This window comes from Rhamphochromis sp. 'chilingali' (genome assembly GCF_963969265.1).
Source record: "Rhamphochromis sp. 'chilingali' genome assembly, chromosome: 3".
Classification (NCBI taxonomy): domain Eukaryota; kingdom Metazoa; phylum Chordata; class Actinopteri; order Cichliformes; family Cichlidae; genus Rhamphochromis; species Rhamphochromis sp. 'chilingali'.
This window is the reverse complement of record NC_137931.1, coordinates 21,408,727-21,423,187: the sequence shown is the minus strand read 5'-3', so window position 1 is coordinate 21,423,187 and position 14,461 is coordinate 21,408,727. Positions and strand designations below refer to the sequence as shown.

Genomic DNA, 14,461 nt, shown 5'->3' with positions numbered 1-14,461 from the left:
ATCAGTGCTCAAATGTTCAAAAACCCACAATCAGACCTAGGATGATTACAATCTGCCCCGCCGATATATCGATATAAGACACTGGCTGATATATTGGTATTGACATTTTGAAGGTGTGATAAACAAAAAAGTAAAGAAGAGACAGGAGAAACAGCCTTTAAGTATATTATGAGTGTCAGCGTTCCAACTGGAACGCTGCAAGCAACCATCTGATCTGAGCAGAGTCGGGCAGAGTGTAAACAAGCAAATAAAAAAACTGCACATAAAAAAGTTGGGGAAATCTGTTTATGTTTTGTGCATCTGAAAGAAAAATATCAACTCATATATCATAGTTTTAAATCACCAAATATCGGTGATGGTATCTGTACTGGTTTTGGTCTTAAAACCACTGTATCGGTCAGGCATCAGCTCTTGTTTTTTACTCCTCAGAGAAACGTCAGTTTTTGTGTCACATGAAAGGAGACACAGACAGAATACATGATACTATTTCTACTTTGTGATATCAAATAACAGAGCCAACATCATCTGTCTTCACTTAGGGCTAATAAGATACATAAGCTAATGTAACGTCATTTTTTGTTCATGGTAAATAAAAAGACGCACAGATTTAGTGGAGATCAGTTTGTACTATACCAACAGAAACCCTGAACTTCGCAGATCTACAGATGTTTTAAGAAATCCTGAACCGGATTAGCAGTCTTGGTTTAAAACACGTTTGTGTTTAAAAAAAAAGTAAACAAAATGAATCATCTGCTTTCTTCCTCCAAATCACCAAAAACGTGAAATCATCCTACACAGTTTATCTGCTCTTATTGTCATTATGAGGGAATTTTTGTGTTCTGGTTTTATTACACAGGGTCTATGATATAGAAGTGATTTACCTCGCCTCCCATCTGTGTTCATCCGAGCATGCTGAATGTGCATCTCTGCGTTTCTATGCATACATCTTCCATTCTGTATGCATGAGTAAATGCACACAGCATGTATGTGTATGTACGTGTGTGAGATGTGCCTGGTGGTGGTGGTGCGGGCGTTGCTCGGCGCCATGGTTACACATAACCGGGTCATTCGGTACACGAGGTAAGTAGGACACTTGACTCTGGCTCCTCATCCATGAGCGCCTGTTTGTGAGCTATATGTGTTTGACATGTAATGATGAGCCACACGTGAGGTCAGTAAACTCTGACTCAGATTACAGATTATAGATCATAGAGGAGATTATGCACTGACTCTAATGGGACATTTTCTGTCCTATATGTTTCCTGTGTGCCTACAACGGATTCCTCAGAAATGGCCAGATGTGATGTGCATCAAACTTGACCTGCAGCAATTTAAAAGGTTATTTATAGGTTGGAAAATAATCACAAGAATACTCTCGTCCTCTGAGTCACATATGGGCAACTATTTCACCATAGGACAAATCTCAACCCGACCTACAACATCTGTAAAAACAAAAACAAAACTAGGGATTTTCCTGCATACAAAAGACCTGAGTGCCCACAAAAGAAGTTCTGACCTTCCTTTAGTGGAAGGTCAGAACTTCTTAATCTTAAAATTAATCTTGAAATGAACTCAGTCCTCCTCCAAAGACCCAGTTTGTACCAGAAAGAAACTCTCTAATCTGTCACGTTCTTGTATACATTCATTAAACATTATATATATATCTTCTGTGTGATAACACATAACAGATCAAAGATCAGCTGCCTCCTCACTAAGTGCACCCTTAGTCCCTCCATAACAATTAAGTGCTAGCCAGGTACTGCTAATCAAATCTTCACATATGTGCACCTCTATAGAAGAAGTTGGGGATGTGTGCTGGTCTGGAGCATTCAGGTGTGTTAACATAGTGACAATTCTCTGAGCAGTGGATGTACCAGTAAATTCACTCCACAGTCAGACCGTGCAATGTTTCAAAAAACCCAAGAGCTACATCTCAGACTCCACAGGCCTCAGTTAGCATGTTAAATGTTGAAGTTCATGATGGTTCCATTATTACCCAGGAGAGCCTCTTCTTTCTAAAAAGAACACGGCAGCACGGCTTAAGTCTGCAAAGCTGCATCTGAACAAACCACAAGACTTCTGGAACAATCTCCTTTGGACAGATTATACCAGCCCAGTGAAGATGTTTGAGCATAACAGACAAAACCAAACTCAGCTTATCAGTACAAACACCTCATACCATCTGTCAGAGCAGTGGGGTGTTGATTCGGGCTTGCCTTGCAGCCACAGGACCTGGACAGCTTGCAGTCACTGAGTCGAGCATGAACTTCTCTGTGTAGCAAAGTATTCTAGAGTCTAAGTCTGAGGACATCTGTCTGACAGCTAAAGCTTGGACCAAAGCTTGGACCAAACTGGGTCATGCAAGCACAGCAGCAAATCTACAACAGAAGGACCGAAAAAGAAAAGAATGAAGGTGATGAAATGGTCCAAACCTCAACCTAACTGAAATGCTGTGGTGGGACCTTAAAAGAGCTGTACATGAACCTCAATGAACTGAAGTAACACTGTAAAGAAGAGTGGGCTAATATTCCTCCACATAATTGTGAGAAACTAATAAAGTCATACAGAAACAATTACTTCAACTTATTGCTGCTAAAGGTGGTTCTACAAGCTGCTGAACCATGGGGTGTACTCAGCTTTTCACATAGTTTCTGCATTTTGGTTTAGTTTTTGTACTTTCTTGTTGCCATGAAGGCTGGTGTTATGTTCCCGGGGTTTTTGTGCTGAGTTGAGTTTTGGATTCTTGTGTTTTTACTGAGTTTTTGTTCAAGTTTTTGCCTCCTTCTATCTCTTCGCTGTAATGTCTTTGTTTTCTTTCCATGTTTCACCGATACTCTTCTTTTAATTATTTCCTGTTTTGCATTTATTTTGGTTTTACTTCCTGATCTTTTCCCTCCTTTCAGATCGTCAGCCCCGTCCTCACTGCTGCAGAGCTCTGCTCTCCCCTGTGTATCATTGTTCAGTCAGACATGTGTATTTTTACAGTCTTGACCTACACCTTCCAATGTAGTTGTGGTTTTTTGCTTACTTTAAGTCAGGCCTCTATCTATATTTAATTCCAGTACTTCCAGTCATTTGCACCAGTAACCTTTCAGGCTGAATGCTGCAGAGAAGCGTACAGAATGTAGAACAGTTGTGACTTACTACGGACGTGATTTTCGGCGCAGTACAGCATGTCAGCAGCGTGGATGAACTGGTATCCTGAACCTCGCACTCTCAGCTCCGCCTCGGTGTATCCCAGAACTATCTTACCCCTAAAAAACCCCCAAAACAAGTGTAAACAAAATTATTAAATAATCAGAATAAATAATCATGTTTGTCAGTGCTATGATATACTTTGCATCGCACGCCATGGGCGTGAAGTCCAGCTTGTGTTTGGTCCTGAAGATCATGTTCCGCGTCCTGATTTCCAGGATGGCTGGAGGCTGGAGGGGCGTGGCGATGGCAAAGAGCGCCAGCTGGGGCGGCGTGGTTCGGTCGCTATCGCACTGCTGCCGGCTCTGGCCGTGAAGGAACTTCAGCCGACCCTGGATGTTGAGCGCCTGAGAAGGTTTGACAGCGTTAAAATCGCGGTGTTAAGTCATTAAATCCGAGGCATTAACTTCATCTCCGTGAAGACAGTGAGACAAATGAGAGAGCCCAGAGTGGTTCCTGCTCAGATCGAGCTTCTCAGCAGACACATAAGTGCTGCTTCCTCTCTCCCTGTCAAGCAACATCAGTCTTATTTACACTGCTGGGTGATATAGAGAGTAGAAACCACTTCAGGATACACTGTAAACACAGTAACATGATTCTGAGCAGTATTGAAGTGAATGTTACAGTTTTTAGAGGTCTTGTTGAGAAAATAAGACTCCTTATTGTCATTCTTTCAGCAGAACAGCAGGACTCTTAAACTAACCAGTAGAAAACAGAAGTGACATGTTCTGTAATATTAAACTTCAGCCAGGACTTTTGATCTGAAGTTATTTAAAGGCCCATCCATGTGTAACGGGGGTTATTGCAGAGGTAGACCACAAAATAATCCTTTATTGGCTGGTTAAAAAGGCACTGAAACACAATGTCAGAAAGGTAAACAAACTAGGAACATGAGGAACAACATAGGGTAAGAGACAAAGGAAAAGGAAAGACAGGCGTGTATCCACAAACAGGGGTGTCAGGTGATTAGAGAGCTCTGTGAGCTGGGGAGGAAACACGGGAAGCAATCAAACCCAGGAGCAATGAATGTTCCCAAAATTAGTTCCCACGCAAAATTATGGTTGAATTCATGAAATGTACGTGCTGACTTTCTTCTCAAAAACATGAGGAACCATTGGCCTTATGCAATCTCCACACTATCCGTATACTGCCCTGCCCCCATTTCTCAGTTAGCCATCGGGACAAATATCTGTCAGTTCACAATGCAACTGTAAACTGTCTCAACTTTGCAATTGAGAAATGGAAAGAGCAGCAGAAAGACTCCCTAACTTAAAAGAATAACAGATACGATAAAAACAACATAAAGGGGTGGAGCTGGAGTGAAAAAGGGTTGCAAAGCAGCTTGCAGAGATAACAACAGCAACTGTGGTCAGTGTCAAATGTGTTGGTGAGATATGGAGAGGATTTAGCTCTTTAGTGTCTTCTCATTGGTTATGCCTAGCAAACAGAAGGTTTGAACAGCAGGTGGGTGGGGGCACCTTAGAGCTAATCCCTAATATCAAAATATTAGGAACAAGCCCTAAAGGATGATGTTTTTAAAGCAACACCCAGCAATAAGTTGATGATGTAAACTTTAACGTGTTGTTAACATGTTTTGTTGTCACCTGAATCCACCTCCATCCTTCATAGCTAAAGGTTTCTGATAATGGAAGTTCAGTAAATATCACAGAAGCCTCAGGGAGGCTGTAACAGAGCAGAATGGTTGGATCAGCAGCCCGCAGGGAGGTTTTTACAGCCTCACAAAAACCTAAAAACACTTTCTCCTGTCTGCTGTCCTTTTCTCACCCTGCTGCATCTCATGTGAAGACCCCTCCTCCCTGTCCTCCTCCTCCTCCTCTGTTAGCTCTGGTTAATTGACCTTGGTGGGTTTCAGAGCCTGCGGCCGTGATGTCAGGAATCTAGCCCCGAATAGCAGGAGGGATTACAGAAAACAAAGCCATAGCAACCGGTAGACCGCGGCAGAAACCTGGCTTACTGCTCACGCAAATGCACGTGTGAGAGGGAAGACTGAGAGAAGCTGGTTCAAAACCCACCACAAGTCCTGCTGAAGTACCTTGGAGCAAGACAACCAACACCTTTAACTCTCTCCTACATGTGCAAGCCTTCAGGTGTTTCATAGAACAATAATACATTTTTAATCAAATAGAAGAAGCTGCCCTCACCTCCGCTCCAATCTATATTTTTTATTTATTTATTAAAATATTATTTTTGTAACTTTTAACTTAAAAGCCCTAAAAATCTCCACCACTCAACCACATTATGCTTTTCTTGGTGGGAGCGGCAGTGGCCTGTCTGAAGCGTCCATTCTGACTGAGCAAGTTTTCCCCCAGAGCTGCTCTCACCTGCTGTGGGTGGTGGCGAGGATTAAGGGCATTTTTTTTCCCCACGACCCCGAGGTTCTCCTAAGGAGGATTATGGGAGTAAATGGTAGCTTCTGATCGCCGATGGTGATCGCCGAGGTGGCACGCCATACCGCCGGCAGTACAGTAGGGTGTAGCGGTGTGCAAAAGTCACAGCTCGGTGTAAACCTCACAGCTTGTTTTTAAGAACCAGCAGAAAAACCCCCAAAACTGTCCATAATTATTTCTGTGAAGATGCAGAATACTGCATAATAAGACTCTGTGGGCTGTCTGCTTGCAGTTATAGAAAAAAATAAAAGGAAAACTCTGCAAAGACAAATCTGCATCATTCGCATGACGAAATTAACAATTAAAGCACAAAAACTGTTTTTATGTACACCCTTAAGTAACAGGCCTCAAAACACATTTTTAACATATTTATTTAAAAATCCTTTCTGCAGCAGGAGGGTGGAGCACTCTATGAGGTCACACTTATCCATGAATAGAAAAAAATGCCTGAAAGTGAGTGTTTTCCAGTTATCTGAAACAGACTTTTGTTCACATTGAATATAAACATCTAACACTGGAATGAGGGAAAATAAAATCGAAGATGTTAACTTTTATCTGTTTCCTTGTTAAATTGTTAAAATCTAAAGAATAACGCAAAAAGCGTCTCACCAGGAAGCCGAAGGAATTGTCCAACAAACAGCGGAAGCGGCAGACGAAACTTCGCTCCAGGAAGGATGAGTTTTCAGGGGGCAGCTGTTCGGGATTGTAGCTCACCAGGCAGGAAGAGGTCGACACCGATTTCCCATCTGAGAACGATATTTTTAAATGATATTTTTACCGTGTGGGTGTATATATATATATATATATACAGTCACTGTAACAAGAACGTACACCCTCTGTCTGTTCTAAGGTTTTTATCAGGACATAATCAAATAATCTTTTCCGTATGACTTTATCAGTCTCTCAGTGGATCCATTATGGCCCAGTCTCCATTCAGCACTTGAGTTCATTGAGTTTTGCAGGCTTTTGTTTATGCACAGCTCTTAACTGTGCAGCAAGCCCAAATCATCACCCCACCACCACTGTGTACTGTCGTTTCCAAGCGATTTCAAGTCCATCAATCTACACTGAGTGACTGTTCAACTAAGACTGATGTACCTCCATGGATGTGTGCTGTGAAATCAACTGTGAGTTGTGGTTTAGTGGCTGATGTGCAGTCTCCTGTGTGTTTTCTTTTGTGTGCATGCACTATAACATTTAGACCAACTCTCGAGAGGGTTTAGTCAAAGGTCACCTCTTCTGGCCTCTCCGTGACCTTGGTTCAGCAGAAACCAGCACATCTCCTCTCTCTCTCGACTGGATTTGATCTTTCAGCTCTACAGTTTTTACAGAAATAAACCATCTTCGGCCTTTCAGTGCTTCATAACAACACCATACTTAGCCAGTACATCCACAGCTGTAATAACATTTACACGAAAGTCTTTCTATATATATGTTATTTATGCTTGCCGGGAGATTTGTAATTCTAATTGGACCACAATTACCAAATGTAATTGGAGCCATTTGTAATCCAGTGTTAAGCCAATAGATATATAACTGAAGAAGCCGCATTTGGAGTGTGTTATGCGTTTCTGTTGCCACTAACTTGGCCTGATTATGAGCTATGATCTATGCTCAATGCCAAGCTTTTGTCATACTTTAATTAACGAAACTAAGAAAAAGGGACTATGTTGTAAGTTGTTTTATGAGTCTTTAATTTGAAATATCCCAATCAGAAATCCCTCATTTGATCTGACTTAATGTTAAGTGAGAGTCCTGATATTATGAGCCATATATAGTAAACTGAGAAAAATATCGTGTGAGCACAATACTCAAATAATGCTGATAGGTGTGGTTAGTTTTATGGGTGATTAACAAAAGTTACGCTGTTTTCTAAACACAGGCGCAGTCAGTTAATTTCATTAGCAAGTGCAAAAAATAAAACAATTAGTAAACTGTGTGTCATAAACATCAGTAAATCGGTCTGCATGTCTGATTTAAATATTCTCCTCCCTACAAATGCATTCAACAGGGTCAGTCGATGAAATTTCTGAGTTCCCACCTCTTGCATTCAATCTCATCACTGTGCATTCTTTCTAAATACACAAAGAACCCTGGTTGGGTTGGCACAACTTGTTTGGAAATTTGTTAGGCTAATGTTGGTTTCTGTTAGACAGAGGGGAAAAAAGAAAGATGTGTACATTACAGCCCAACTTATACATCGGACGATATTAGCTATTTGCTGATATGTCAGCTGATATGTCAGATAGTATCAGCATTTACAACGGCTGATAAATAAAAATTTAAAAAATTTAAAAGCGATGGGTAAAAACCCTGTAACTATCTTATGCATCATATATAGTCGTATTATCTTAGTAAATAATAAACAAAATAATTAAAAAACTTACATGTGACAAATATTAGGGAAAAGAATATTGGCCTATATTTTAAAATCACCAAATATCAGTATTGGTGTTAAAAATCCTATGCTGGCTCTAGTAAAGGATACATTTGTTGATGTTTGGGCTTTCACTTTACCTTTCCTTTTTTTTCATATTGTGTTTTATGTGTTGAGCTATTCTGCTTTATTTCAATCAATCCTAAAACTGTGGCAAATTTTTCTGTGGCCTTCTTTAATTCTGCACCCTCTGTTACTGACTGTTCCATACCTCCTATGGCTGATGTCTTTGCAAATTCTTTGTTATCCACATGCTCCTCTATCCTTGACGTTGTGGCACCTCAACTTTGGTTAAACGACTTTACACGTGCCCTACGACGTGCGTGTTGCCGAGCTGAGAGGAGGTGGAAAAAAGATAAGCTCCAGGTATCTTTTGACATTCTACGTATGAGCCGTCTGAAATTTCAATACGCTGCTAAAATGGCTAAAGCAGCTTTCTTGTCAGACATTATTGTGACTAATGGACATAACCCTTGAACGCTATTTAAAATCTTTAACTCAGTGGTCAGTCCCTGTCCTGAAATACCGAGGGTGTCCTCCCCGGCTCTCTGCACACAATTCTTAAATTATTTCACAGATAAAATTTCATCTCTTAAGTCTCCACACTCTTCAGTGGTGAGCCCTGTTTCCATCTCAGGATGTTTATCAACTTTTAATCAGTTTGAGCCATCACTCCCTACCCTTAAGCAAATAGACTCTGTGCACCTTGGCATATGCTACTTCCGGTGGGGAAACTCCTGTAGGGCGCTTCGTTTCCAGTGTGATACTCGCTCCTTGTTTACGGCCGTTTTTTCCAAAACAAGTCAACCAAATAGATGAATCAAGCTGCGATTTACATTTCTCGAGATGTCTTGGGCATTTACGGAATATATCTGTAGATGATTTTTATCCACCTGTCGATATTGTTCCCCCATGCCTCAGAGCAACAGAGAGAAAGGATTCAAGTTCTATATTTCTCAGTATTTGTAAACAGCGGTCCCTCGTTTATCGCGGGTGTTATGTTCTAAAAATAACCCGCGATAGATGAAATCCGCGAAGTAGCCAGCTTTATTTTTTACAATTATTATAGATATTTTAAAGCTGTAAAACCCCTCACTACACACTTTATACACTTTTCTCATACAGGCATGAACAGTTTCACACTTTTCTTTCTTGTTTAAACACTCTCAAAGTTCAAACCTTTGTAGAAAAATAAGTCCAGTATTATAGAATGAAACCAAAGGTCAAACCCTGTTTTCAGGTCCAGAGCATGGGAATAGAGCAGCTGTGAGAGACTTCAACATTAATGAATCATTAATGAATCAGTGAATCAGAAGTCCAATTTTTTTGTGCGATGGTTAGCTTCCTCTGCCTTTTGGGTGCTACCGCAGGTGCCTTTGACGGTGTAAGACGTTTCGTCGACATTGTTGTTTGTTGGGGAAAAAACATACAGTACAGCACTTTAGAGTCACACTGCTAGCGATAGATGCAGCGATTCTGTACTGTACAGGAGAGACGGCACGGAGGAGATCGACAATGGTCTGCAGCCGATCAGGACGCAGAACAGAATGCGATGTGTAGAAAAAAAACCCCCAAAAAAACAAAGCATGAAAACTTGCTCAAAAAAAACTGTAAAAAAGCGAGGCCGCGAAAGTGAACCTGCGAGGGACCACTGTAATTTTGAAGGTAAGTGACAACATAACCTTCGTAAATACTAACGTATAGAAACCCTTACCAGCAATCTCGATTCATACTTATGTGCGATCTCATTTCCAAATTACAATGATTTAACAAAAAAAAAAAAAAAAAAAAAAAGACGACGACGATTGTACCGCATTTTGATCCGGGACGTAATCTGCATGAAAACAAGCGCTCACTTATACCACGTGATACAGAAGCTGTGCCATGTGATGCTAAAATTAGCAGGGAAAAAACAACGGAGAGCACGTCAGGGATGACGAGAAAGTGACAGGAGAAAATCCGTCCCGGTCAACCACCCAAACATCAATAACGGGAACCTTATACAGCGCTTCCCTATACACGTCGAACTCCCGCAGGCACAAAGAAATTACGGAGGCTATTACTTATCAACTGACCAAAGATATGGCTCCCATCAACACTGTGCAAAACGAGGGATTTAGGAAAATGATCAACACCCTAGACAAACGCTACACAGTGCCGTCCCGCAACTATTTTTCTATTGTTGCACTACCTGCTCTATACACGCAGTGTCGAGCAACGGTGGAGACGGAATTTCAAGCAGTACAACATTTTGCGGCAACGGCAAAACGTGAGACATTTGTTGTTTTTATGTTTATTTATTGTTTTCATGTTCAGTCTCAACTGTTACGAAGTTGATGTGCAGTTAATAAGCGCAATAAATATTTATACTGGAAAAGAGAATCGTGAGAGAATCGTGATCTCAATTCTAAGCCAAAAAAATCGTGATTCTCATTTTATGCAAAATCGTGCAGCCCTACCAGCAATCATTCATTTATTTTTTTTGTGGCTTTTTTTCACGGTTTGTTGACATGCTGTGTAGGTGTGTACTTGACTAGCTGATATCGACATAACAGGGGAAACATCTGGCTTTGACTATTGTTCACCTGTAGTTTGAATGCTGAACATTTGCCTTTTTAAATCATAAGAACTGTCACTTTAGAGAGATGTGCTTCTTAATGCGAACGATGTGTCTTCTTTTGCAGTTTGTAATGCAGTTCTGCTTGTGTTGAGTGATGTAAACAACCGATTGATCTAAACTCTTTAAGCATCAAAATTGATCATTTGATTTTTTTTATGACACAGTAATGGTGAGCGTTCCCACCTTCTTATCTTTGTAACTTAACGCGATCTTTCTGTTTTCGTGTTTTGGACATTATTTTGGAGTACATCTTCGCAGTAGCGATTGACCGCAAAGTAAAGCTACCGGAAATATACAACCCTAAATCCGGAAGTTAGAGTTTTTCTCGTGCACAGGGTCTATAGTTGAACAACTGAAAAATACCAATTCTGTACACGATATCCTCCCATCTCACATTAGCAAGGATGGTTTTAATGCAATTGGGCCTAGTATTCTATCTTTAATGAATTCATCATTGTTTTCGGGCTGTGTCCCATCAGCCTTTAAACATGCTGTAGTGCAGCCTGTCCTCAAAAAAAAGGAGTCTTGATCATAATGACCCTGCGAATTATAGGCCAATTTCCAAACTCTGTTTGTCTTTCAACCACGTCATAGCACTGAAACAGCTCTGCTGAGAGTCCTTAATGATCTTCTCCCTAATTGCCGGCTCAGGACGCTCCGCGGTCTTAGTTTTATTGGACTTGTCCTCAGCCTTTGACATGGTGGACCATAATATTCTACCAACGAAGCTAGAACATACAGTGGGCATTAGAGGTAACGCCCTTAACTGGTTTAAATCGTACCTTTCAAACAGGTCCTTCTCTGTGACTCTGGGTACCTGTTCTTCTTCTGTTGCATCTTCCTGCTGTGGTGTGCTCAAGGCTCTGTGTTGGGCCCCATATTGTTCTCACTGTATATACTACCTCTAGGCTCTATCTTTGAAAAATACAACATCTCATTTCATTGTTATGCTGATGATATACAAATTTACTTCCGGCTAACTGATGATGTCGCACTGTCACTGCACTGCTTCCTAGAGTGTATGAGAGAAGTCAAAGAATGGCTTTTGGGCAACTCCCTTATCCTAAACGAAAAGAAAACGGAGATTGTGGTGTTTGACAGTCATATCCCCCCGGGGCCAACTAGCTGGATCCCTTGCCACTTTCTTCTCTGACACTGTTAGCAATCTAGGTGTTCTGATGGATAGCTCTTTCAAATTCAATAAACAACCTGTCCTCTGTAGTCAAATCTAGCTTTTACCAACTGTGTCTTATTTCTAAGGCTAAGCATTATATACCGCACAAGGATCTTAAAAGATTATTCATGCCTTTGTGACCTCTAGATTGGACTACTGTAATTCCCTCTGCTTCGGTCTCCAATCTGCCCTTCTCCATAGATTGCAGCTTGTCTAAAATGCTGCGGCACGCCTTTTGACTGGAACCAGAAGGTTTGCCTCTATCACCCCTGTCATTGCTGATTTGCACTGGCCCCCTATCAAATACCGTATTGAATTTAAAATATTGCTACTTACCTTTAAAATCCTAAACAATACTGCGCCTAGCTATCTGGTTGAACTCCTTAGACCATACACACCTGGGAGAGCCCTCAGATCATCAGCCCAATTACTCTTCGTACAGCCTAAATCTCGCCGTAAGACCATAGGTGACCATGCATTTTCCTTGGTTGCATCGAATTTGTGGAACAACCTTCCCATTGCTATTTGCACATCCGACTTCATCCAAACATTTAAATCACGACTAAAAACTCACTCATTTAACCTTGCTTTTCCGGTTAGTTAATGCATGTATCCTATACCTCACTCCAATACTATCTTCATTTTACTTAGTTACCATTGTATTTATCCCTTCACTTAATATCCATGTGTTTCTATTGGTTATGATTTGATATTTATACCTTATTTAACTTTTATTCTTGCGTAATTAATGCTATTGACCTGCTAGCATATTCGGGACATTGTTAATGGTCTTTTATTATTGATGTTTTAATCTGCTGTACTATTGTGAAGCACTTTGGTGTACCCATGGTCTTTAAGTGTGCTATATAAATAAAAGTTGTTGTTTATTTAATCCCTGCTGTTATAATTTGGGTCACACAAGAATTTCAAAACTTAATAAATAAAGTTTCTCTTATCTCTTATCTTGTGACGGCTGCTCAGAGAAGTCCTTCCGGATCAGGTTTACTGCCTTGCTAACAAGAACACTCTCATTACTCTGGCCTAGACTTCGGTTTTATTTTACCCTCTCTACTCTAGTTTAGTGAACCAGACTGTCTCCGTGAAGCAGACCTGGAGGATCTGTTGGGGGTTCGAGGCTCACAGGGGGGTTGAGGGCCCAGTGCAGGTTTCTCTTGAATTCCTGCTGGTCATCAGTGTGGATCAGCTCAAACACACTCTGGTGCATCACATCAGTCTAAAAGGACAGAGAAGAAGAATTTAAAGGTCAGTCAAGGTGGAACACAAGTCAAATTTTAAGCCTAATTAACTTTTTTATTTTATACAGTAATGCAGACCAAAGACCCCATGAGTAAAGGTGGATGTTTTGGTGGAGCAGGCACTATCAGGAGGTACCCTGAGGTGCGCTTGATTCCGTTTGCCTTGAAGTGGAGCCAAGAGAAATCAAGTGTCACTGCGACTTTGCTTCAAAGAGCTGAATCTGAGCCAGAGACCTGCTGCGACTCCCATATCTGCTGTCCAGACATGCCACGACCTGGCTTTGGACCCCAGTGAAACAACACTCCACCCTCCTCCCACTGTGGGAGGGGTCAGCGCGGGGTCACAGAGAGGAATGTTGACAGGTTGAAGTGTGACATGAAATGCGTTTCAAACATCAAACCAAGAGAAGGAGTTCATATCATACAGCCAATACTGCAGCTGATGAATGGATGTTACCTTCACTCTTATTATTTATCCTGTATACAAATATGTGAGAAAGCGGCTAAAAGAAATAATAAAACCAGAGAAAAACCAACGTTGTTTCTCTAGTTTATAGCAATGAACTACATTCACATTCAAAATATAATTACTTTGACCCAAAGATTTCCCAGCTAGAGTGTAATTATGACACTTCCCATGATAGTTAGCTACAGAAACTAAATTTTGTCTTTGGAAGTCACGAGGAATAACATGCCTGCGTGCAAAAATATTTAGAGTATGAGGATAAAATTCTGCATAGCATCATTAAAAATGAGTGAAGTTATAAAAAACAAAGCAAGTGATAATTCAGAAGGAGTCAGGTGGGAGGAACTGATCTTTCTGGAATAAACTGAGAGGATATGAAGATGACGGTTATTGTATTTCTTTGCGTTAGCCTGTCAGTTGGAGATAACGGGTATCATGGTGGTGTTTATCGACTTTCTCTGATAAGCCAGACTTTCTGCTTCCGGCCTTTCACGCATCATGTGTCAGGGTATGGCTGCATGGGAGGTAAGAGATGGACTCAGCAGACAAAAACTCAAAATCCAGCTTTAATGCTGATTGTTCACAGGAACAACAAAAAAAGACCAAAACCTCTGCAGGGCTGAAACCAGGAAGAACAAGAACAAAGGTCAAGTGGAGACTCGGACAATAAACACACAGGGGAACGAAGCCCGGGGAAAACCGGTCGGGAATGAAACAAAGGAAGTTGAACTCAATACAGGGCACATGAGTCGAGAGACTACCAAAATAAAATAGCAAATAACTATACATCCAGATAAGATCGGATATACAATTTGACACAACTAAACAAGAGCTAATCAACCTAAAGTGATTTAAACTAGAGACAAAATAGGGAACCAGTACCAGGGATTAAACTGATAAAAAGA

The 14,461-nt window shown here is 40.9% G+C and overlaps 1 protein-coding gene across 1 annotated transcript in view; it reads right to left on the bottom strand.

Moving 5' to 3' along the window:
• ahr1b (aryl hydrocarbon receptor 1b) overlaps window positions 1-14,461 on the bottom strand; it is a 67,033-nt gene that overhangs the window by 14,059 nt on the left and 38,513 nt on the right. Inside the window, exons 5-8 of the mRNA XM_080878941.1 lie at window positions 12,945-13,068; window positions 6,213-6,349; window positions 3,337-3,542; window positions 3,145-3,254 (exon numbers count right to left, since the gene is read on the bottom strand). Of these exons, the coding sequence (XP_080735067.1) occupies window positions 3,145-3,254; window positions 3,337-3,542; window positions 6,213-6,349; window positions 12,945-13,068 (577 nt within the window). The remainder of the gene's footprint in view (window positions 1-3,144; window positions 3,255-3,336; window positions 3,543-6,212; window positions 6,350-12,944; window positions 13,069-14,461) is intronic.